Below are 8788 nucleotides of genomic sequence, written 5' to 3'. Positions count from 1 at the left end.
TACCTCGTTCATTTTGTGTACAGTTATCTAGTGAGCTTTGAGCGGGCATAACTTTTGACTCAGTCATTCCATGGAGCTGAAAATTGAAATAGAAAGTAGTAGGAGGGCCTCAATAAACAAAGAAGAACTCTATGCGCTGACTCGATTCCAAAAGGTCAATTCTCGAGCCATGTTCCAGTGGTTAATGTTCAGACTAACCAGGATTTTTGAGGATCTGAAATCTGTCACAAAAAGCAGAATTGACCTCAAACTCGAAATTAGGAATGAGCTCACCATGAAAGAGGACAAAACTTTACCGATACCTTTCGTTTACCGCGGCTTTTGTCTTTTACTTAGGACACTCGAAGTATGGATCTTTCCAATTCCATTTGCAATGCGAGACTAAAAGTTTCATTTCATCTCGTTTTCCTAAAAACTTGGCCAAATGGAATGCTTTTGTAAGTGCCTCAAAATGCTGCCCGTCTAAATATTGCTGGCACTCGTTCCTTCCCGTCGTTCCGAGGGTGACAAAAGTTGGTCTTCAGTAATTGCTGAGGGGGAAAGGAGGAGGAGGACGAGGAAGGAAGTTTTAAAGGCCATTCATTCATTCGTCGCCGGTTCTAGCAAGAACACATTTGGGCGGTTCTTGAGCACGTGGAAATTGGATTCTAACAACCTGTCTCAGTCCAGTATCTAAATTTAATGTATATTCATTTATTGCAAACATATACTCTTGAACACTCCGTCACTGGGTCAACATGGCACAATCTTAGGTCGGCTTGCATCTTGTGATTTGATATCAATCGACCTTTAGTCTATTCTGTTGACATCCCTGGCCATTTCCGAGGCAAAGAAATGAACTAATTAGTAGGGAACAATTTCCACCGAGAAGCATCAAGGAATCACCATATAAAAAAAATCATGTCAAAATGTATGATCTACAACCAGGTATCATAATGGGATAGGATTTGTGAATGCTTTTCAGGTGTATTTTGATTCGAAACACATTTGATGATCACTCCATCCATAAGGACATTTTCCTTTGCTCTCTGGAAGCACAATTTGGACCTTTAGAGACCTGTTAGCAATTAGGACATGCCACTTTGAGACCTTTAATCGAGATTGCCTTTTCTAAGTGGTATACAACTTAGATTACATCACCTGAGAAAGGTCTGGGTAAGAGCGACAAATCGTGGGCTTTTCTCACCTCTCCAATGGTATGAATATTTGCTAGCCACTTCACCTCATCTTCTCCTGTTGATTTTAGAAAATTGAAAAGTAATCATGAAGAAGAAAAAGTTCAAATTTTGAATTAGCCACCATTTGCACTCAGCTTCCTAAAGTAGCAGTGGATAAGCCACAACTTTTTTCCATGGGTCATAAGACCAATCAATGCATGGTGCATTAGATGAAAGGACGTAAGAAACCATCGCGCTGAGATGAGAAATCTCTGAAACTCCAAACTTTACGTCTTGGTTTCTAACTCAAACTTACCTATTTACAATACGTTCCCCATCACCAGGCCCAGCAAAAACATAGAGCAAGAAGTAGATCAAAGTTCCCGGCAAAGAAGGCACATTTTAAATCGTGCTTCAGCAAGATCTGGTCCATTTCAAAGTTTAGTATGGGATCACGTACGAGCGAAAGGAGGTGCGAGAATGTTCATTGTATTACATAACAAAAAGAACATCAGCTCGAGGGGTCGGTTGGCATTCTGTTTTTTACGCTCTCTGTATACCATATGAGTTGAGCCAAAGTCGTTCCCATCGGACCCACTCCCCACTCCATAGCCAGCCAGGATAGCTTACCAACTTACCATGTGAGTGAGTGCGTGACTAGCTAGCTGTCTGCGCACCATCGGCCGGACAGAATCCGAATGTAGGTCTGGCGAAAATTCGGGTTGCACAGGGCATACAAAATAGGATTGACCGTCGAGTTGATGTAGCACAAAGCGTATGCGAACTGCCAAAGGATTTTGGGAATGAAATGATCCGCCATCGCTTTGCCCAAGAGAGCATTGGCTATCACAAACACACTGTAAGGCGTCCAGGTCACGATGAAGGCCAAAAGAATGGCACTCAAGGTCTTGGCTGCCTTCTTATCTTGTCGTTTGTTGCTCGGGTGCACCACACCCAGGGGCGATGGCCGAGCACGATGTTGCTCAGACGAGGGTCGGGAAGGAGATCGTGAATTGGAATCACAAGAGTTTCCCATCGATAAATCCAGCCGGGAAGCGTTCAATCTCTCCGAGCTCGTTCCAAGTTTGGTCCAAATGGAATCGAAGTCGGTCCCAGGCTTGATCTCGGCGGGGGATCCAATCATTTGAATGGTGGGACACTTTGATTGAGGGTATCCCCAAGCGGGGAATCGTATCAGTATGGTGAAAGTTGACCCGTGGTCGTCCTCTTCGGTCATATCGCTATCGACATAATTGCTCGAAGGTCGTTGCTCAAGGTCACAGGGGAGAGATGCCCTCAATGGGTCGTTGGGTGTTTTCGATGGCCTTGTTTCCTCATTTTCTCTTTCATCCTTACTTAGACCCATGGATGGGTGGGTTTTGTCGACTTCCGCGCCACTCAGGCGGTGAACGGGCGGAAAAACTTTGTTCTCCTGGATTGTTACCTTAGTCGCCACATTTTCGACCTTTGGATTAGAGCAGCGAAATGAGGACAACATGTCGGAACTTTCCTACAATCAATAGCATGTTGAGAGATAACTTCAAATCAATTGAGAGGCCCACAAGTGGCCCAAAGACTCGAGCTCTTGAGGCTATTGGAACACAGATCCATGTCCTTTCTGAAAAGCTCACGAGACTTCCGCTGTATTTTCCAAAGCTTCCTCCAAACTCAAGAGGTTTTCCCTATGCCAGCATGTTTTGATGAGCCTAAAGGAAAAGCAAGCCAGAGCTCTAGCAATCCGAGCTAATTTAGAAATGAAAGTGTTGAGCGTCGAGCCGTTTCTCAGAAATGTGTTCCAACCAACGCCAAAAGTATGGTTTAACCCGATTACGATACCTAAAGACGGCGTCCTTTGAGAATTAGTGAGAGAGTGGGCAATTATAATTTGCTAATAGTAGATAGTGGGCAATTCTCTTCCCCTTTTCATCCTCCCCCCCCTCCTCTCCCCGAGACTCCGACTTTGAAAGCCAAGCCATTTTGCCGCTAATAAATCGTTCCAATTGGTTCCCTCAGACCTTCAAGGCAAATGCAGACCGTTTTCCGGGTAGCTTTCACATCCATGCCTTCCTACTCCTCCTTCGGCTCCTATTTCGCAATGGTACATACCTCTTTACTTCGGTTCTCCAGAGTCGCAATATTGAAGATCGGTTCTTGTACTTGGCCTCGGTGGTTTGGGAACAAATTTCCTTCCAAGGATGATCTATGACCGAAACAGCACGTGGAACTGGAGCAAAAACGCGAATGCCGCAATCTAGCGCTCCAGACAGCTGGCTTTTGTCGAGAACTGCAAGAAAAACAGTACTAATGAAGACTGTTGGGGAATACCCCCTCAGCTTGCCACTGACTTATTAGTCGATGAGTATCTAGAAATTGGGCCTATCTTATTCTAGCAGCTAAACAGGCATATGGATATGTGGATAATAAAAGCAATAATGATGATGATGGACGCCTTTTGCTTTGACAAATCAATCATCTATTATACGACGTTGCAATTGGTGCTCGCTCTCAAGGTAAGTGTATTATTCGGAACGCCTCTCTCCGCAGCTGGAATGCATTCTCTCTCGGCATTCTGACATGAATATGCTTTGGTGCGTCCGCCTCCTTGTCATTTTCGAAGGCCTTCTCGTTTCGGAACTCGAGAGTGGTCCACTGACTGACTGACTGACTGACTGACTGACTGACTGACTACAGTATATTGATGGGAACACAACGAGGAACTGACGAGCCATAAACCGGCTATCTGTTGCGTTCCACTCCTCTTGGGAAAAAGGATGAGGATATGAATATATTCCTTACCTACCAAACAAATGGTGTGCGCCTCAAGCTGCTAGACTTGGTACCAAATAAGCACAAGCTTGACCCCAACCATCTGGTTATGCACTGCAATAAGCCCTGAACCTTAAATAGGACAGTATATATGTAAAATTGAACAGATTGTAAAAACTATTGTGATCCAATGAGAAAAATAATCTCGCAATAAAGACTTACATATTAATAAGGGATTGACCACCAGAGCCTTCAACAGAAATCGAATGCCTTTCAGCCTAAAGTTCAATACACCACAGACAAAATTGTTAATTCTTAATGCGGTGGTGAGGGTCTAAGAGATTAATTTTGCGTTGTAAGACAATCAAGATCTACCTACATATTTCTTTTCTTTGTGGTGTTTGTCGTGTCTAGCTTCCAATCTATCACCAATCACAATACGTTGGAGCATAATCATGTTAGTCACAGGCCTACAGATATATCAAGGTTTTTTTTTCTACCATTAATAGCATAAATCGCAGATAGATTGAAGAATGATAATTAATAATGAATAAGTAAACTCATTTTCAGAGCGAGGGTGAATGAATGAACTTGACGAATATCGTTTTCTTTATCCCCATCTTCATTACCATCACGTCAGAACAAAATAATGCGAATTGACCGCTACACACCATGGAGTACTTTACCTATACTATGGCTTAACGCAGACTAATTTCCCGATGAAAATAAACCTGAGAAAAATATCTTCAGCGAGGGAAATCGATTTGACGCAACAGCTTGTACTGCATGGCTTTTGCATAACATCTATGCATACAAGAACTACGAGAAGACACCGTGGATTAAACCTCTGCTTTGGAAACTTGTCAATTCAATTATTGATGACTCAGTTAACTTCTGTCTTACTTCGTTTTCCATCCTCAGCAAAAGAATACCATCCATTGAAGTGGTTCGGAAATGAAACTATAAGAGTGCGAAAGTGGTTTTGATCTACTGGAAGACAGACGACGCATTAAATCGGATTTTTTTTTAATTCATAAAAGCCATGGAGTAGAACCTGGATGCACGTTGGTTACCCACATAATTTCCAAGGCAAAAACAAAGGGCAAAAATGTGAAAATTCTTATGATCAGGATCCCATATTAGTTCCCATATTAGTTTCAAGGCAACATATCTGTGCCTTACGGAATTCGCACTTAAGGAATTATTAAAGTAAGAATAGCAAATTCAAATTTGGTCCAATTTTTAATCAAAAAAAAAGCCTAATACAGCCTAATCTGTACCATTCACTGCAAGCAAGGACTTCTAGAAATATGGACTGGGGACGAGCTTCCCGCCAAATCGGCCTCTTCTTGGTCATAGCCACACTGAGCCATTTTTCGAATTAGAGTAATAAAACAAGAAACGTAGATCCCTTCAATTAATGGTAAGTCGTTTTTTATATAATTTAAGTGGGTCGTTTCAAAGTTATGTTGTCAAAAGCTTTTGTAAATAATCAAGAGCAGGCCAAAAATTCGAATTGTATGTATTGCTTACTGCAAAACTTTTAACATGCCTCCTGAGTTCCCTAAGCATAGGTCCTTTCTATGACAGAAACACCAAAGTGAGACCTTAGCCAAATCCGAACTTGTGCTGAACGGAACCAGATCGAGAATAAGATTCGAACCCCTTTTGATCTTGCTGCTATTGTAGGTCATTGGTTTTGTTTTTATTTTTCATTCCGAAATAAGTCCACCTAGTCCTAGTCCACTCCCTTGTTTCGAGAGTGTCAAATTGCTCGTACTCCAATCAGAGACACTCCCAAAAGTAAAGCGATACACATGGAACAACAGCCTCTTTTTGTTCCCCGTAGAAACACGGGAATCCGCCCAAACATGATAAAAGTGGGACATCATCAGGACATTCAGTGGGACATTTTGTCATGTTAGAACTAGGAACCTGATCGCTCATTGCGTTGGCTTCCAGTCTTAAACTTACTTCTGCGCTATAGTAAAATAGATCTCAGAAGGGATAATCCCCCGGGGACACGATTAGCCCTGAAGGGCAATTACGCTGTTTTCATGCGTGTGAGTGTGTGTGTGTGTTAGTGTGTGGATACGCATCGAAGCACGTGGTTACGTTACCGTCTTGTGACAAGTCTCCAACCAGACTCATTGGAGACGAAGAAGGAGATCACGACAAGACGGAGTAGGTGGCCTAATGGAAAGCGTACCAACGACCAACCATCATCGTGCTTTCGGAAAGCGAACATGAGTCACTTGTGCTTCCGTCTAAAATGTCTGGGAAGAGAGAGATGAGACCCGCCGAACCAAAGCGTATCTACGTGGGCTCAATTACGTGTTTCCTACCACCAATTGGGAAATGAATGATGCATCGATGGAAACGGGACCACTTCATCATGGCTTCAAGTGGGTCGTCGTGCATATGTGTATGTCATGGATTATGCTTGTGTACACATGTCTTCGCAAACACACTCACTCATACAGTGCTTTGACTCGGACGTACGTAGCACATACGCACATGAGGGACCACCTTCATCCAATCATTCGAATGCAACGCCCCAACCGGGGCTAGCTGAGCATGGCACGGAGAATTCGAATGGATGACTCGGATGTCAGGTTGTCACCCAACAACAGGTGAAACCACATCGGGGATTTACTGATCTTCAATGCTCGCTCGGTATTGTAAGTATGTATGTATGTAGTAGGTGCGTGCGTGTCTAGGCTAAAGGCTTTAACTTGAGATGTGCCTCCATTTGTAAGGTGTCGCCTTTTTTTCCTTCTACCCCCATGAACCATGGGAAGAAGTTGGAAGCAGCTCACTGGATGGACTTGGATGTCAAAACGACCGTCACTCCCGGGCATTTGGGGTGGTAGGCTTTGAAAAATGGTGCCAACTTAAGCTGAGTATGGCAGCATTCAAGATTCCATTTCATCTGGATTGAAAGCTAGCAAGTTAGCTAAGCTCTCGGGTGGCTAATTCAATTCAACTTGGATGTCCTCCTATCTGGGTGGGTGTGATTGCTGCATGAAAAATGAGGCAAAGGTGACACTAATTAATCTCAGTAGCCCTAATCTCTAAGGCTCCCTCCTGTCTTGACACTGACAGAGCACACCCAATGAAGGAAGTCTGATCCATTCCCCGGGAACAATGTCATCTACAGTATCCGTACGAACGTGAGATTCGTTCTCGTTGACGCTTGATTTATGGTAATAGTGCGGAGTAAAGTCATTCTTACTCCATGTACCAACTAGCTACCCACTAGCTACCTACCTACAGTACCATCTTCAACCTCGTGGAAATGTCATCAAAATTTAAAGTCAACTGTTTGAGTAAGGTTACTCGCAGCATGCAGACATGTCAATATTGACAAAGCAAAGACATCTTTGGTACGATGTTCAGGCTGGAAAGTAGAAGAAATTGCACAGCCCTCCGAACTTTTTGGGAGCCACAATTTCTCGGTTCGTCGTTTTCCTCCCCTTTCAATTCACCAATCACTCAATGTTCGAGAAATGTTAGCTTGCATAGAGTCTGAACGAACTTACAATCGAATGGATTGACGAAGTCTTCCTCCTTGAAGCAGGAACAAGTTCTTTTGTCGCTTGACGGTGATCCACCAAATGCGAAGGTACAATCCAATCATAACGCAGACAGGAATGAAGAATGCCACCATCATGGTCAGAATGGACATGAACTTGTTGGAGTAGATGAATTGCACGTAGCAATCGTTCTGAGGCACCGTCCGTTCGCCCTCAATGTAAGGCCAAGCCACGATCCACGGAGGCCAGAGAATGGCCGAGAGGCCCCAGGCCCAGATAATCATAAGAGCCGCTCGTCTCGTGGTTCGACTGGCTCGGTAGGTTAAAGGCCGTGTCACCGAGAAGTACCGATCAAAGCTAATCACCAGCAAATTGAGAACCGAAGCATTGGAAGCGAGGTAATCCACCGACAACCAGATGTCGCACGGAACAGCTCCGAAGGGCCATTCATTCTGGATCACATTCACGGTGAACAGGGGCATGGAGATCGACCCAATGATGATATCTGCCACAGCCAATGAGCAGAGGAAGTAGTTGGAGATGGTTTGCAATCGTTTGTCCATCTTGAAGCTGACCAGGACCAACAAGTTGCCGAGAATCGTGGCCACGCTGAGCAGGGTGGCCGAGGCGCCGATCAGAACCACTTGATTGGAATTGTACAAGGCCGAGGCATTTGAACTTGCCATCTTGAGTGGAGAACGTCTGTCTGTCTTGTCGTTTCGATGAGCATTTATTTGTCTTCCACTTTCCGATCGTTTCGTGTGAGCAAGTGGAACGAATGACTAAACAGTTTTGACTCCTTCCAACACCGAGCTCGACATCAACTTCAAGTTGGAGCTTTTTGTATCTTCGATTGAGTCCAGTATGTGTATGTGAGTGTGGGTGAGTGAGTGAATGAGGGATCAATAGGACTGCACAGAAGTTGTATCATAAACTGATGGGATGGAGCCCACAAATGTCGGCTCATGGGTGTCAGTCAGTATGCCCTTCCAAACAACTCGTCCATTAGTGAAGAGGAACGTCGTTCGAATGTTCAGCTCAATTTCAGTGGACCCCAGGACATCTGATACCATGGACGATGTTAGTGGATGTTGTTTTATTGTTGGCTTGCCAAGATCGGTCTCATTGATGGTTGGTCGGCCTTTACTGGCGTTGTCGGAGACATCGCTAATCTTGGGGATACTTAAAAGATTGGCAAGCTCTCTGTCCAAGGCTGTGTGCGTAGTCCTTGCATGTGGCAAGTGTTTTGATTGCGTCCAAAAAACCTTTGATTGTTGTTTGCAACCAATGGTCAATCAACAGATCGGAAATATGCTCGTATGATGTCTT

The 8788-nt window shown here is 44.1% G+C and overlaps 1 protein-coding gene across 1 annotated transcript; it reads right to left on the bottom strand.

Moving 5' to 3' along the window:
• Positions 1 to 1630: 1630 nt before the first annotated feature.
• LOC131890572 (muscarinic acetylcholine receptor DM1-like) lies at positions 1631 to 8539 on the bottom strand. Its single transcript, XM_059239942.1, has 3 exons — positions 7466 to 8539; positions 3264 to 3441; positions 1631 to 2667 (listed from the first exon to the last, which is right to left on the bottom strand). Exons 1-3 carry the CDS (start codon positions 8143 to 8145, stop codon positions 1819 to 1821), a joined length of 1707 nt encoding a protein of 568 aa, XP_059095925.1. The 5' UTR covers positions 8146 to 8539; the 3' UTR covers positions 1631 to 1818.
• Positions 8540 to 8788: the final 249 nt, after the last annotated feature.

Source organism: Tigriopus californicus, chromosome 11, assembly GCF_007210705.1.
Source record: "Tigriopus californicus strain San Diego chromosome 11, Tcal_SD_v2.1, whole genome shotgun sequence".
Classification (NCBI taxonomy): Eukaryota; Metazoa; Arthropoda; class Copepoda; order Harpacticoida; family Harpacticidae; genus Tigriopus; species Tigriopus californicus.
This window is presented reverse-complemented; position numbering and strand designations above follow the sequence as displayed.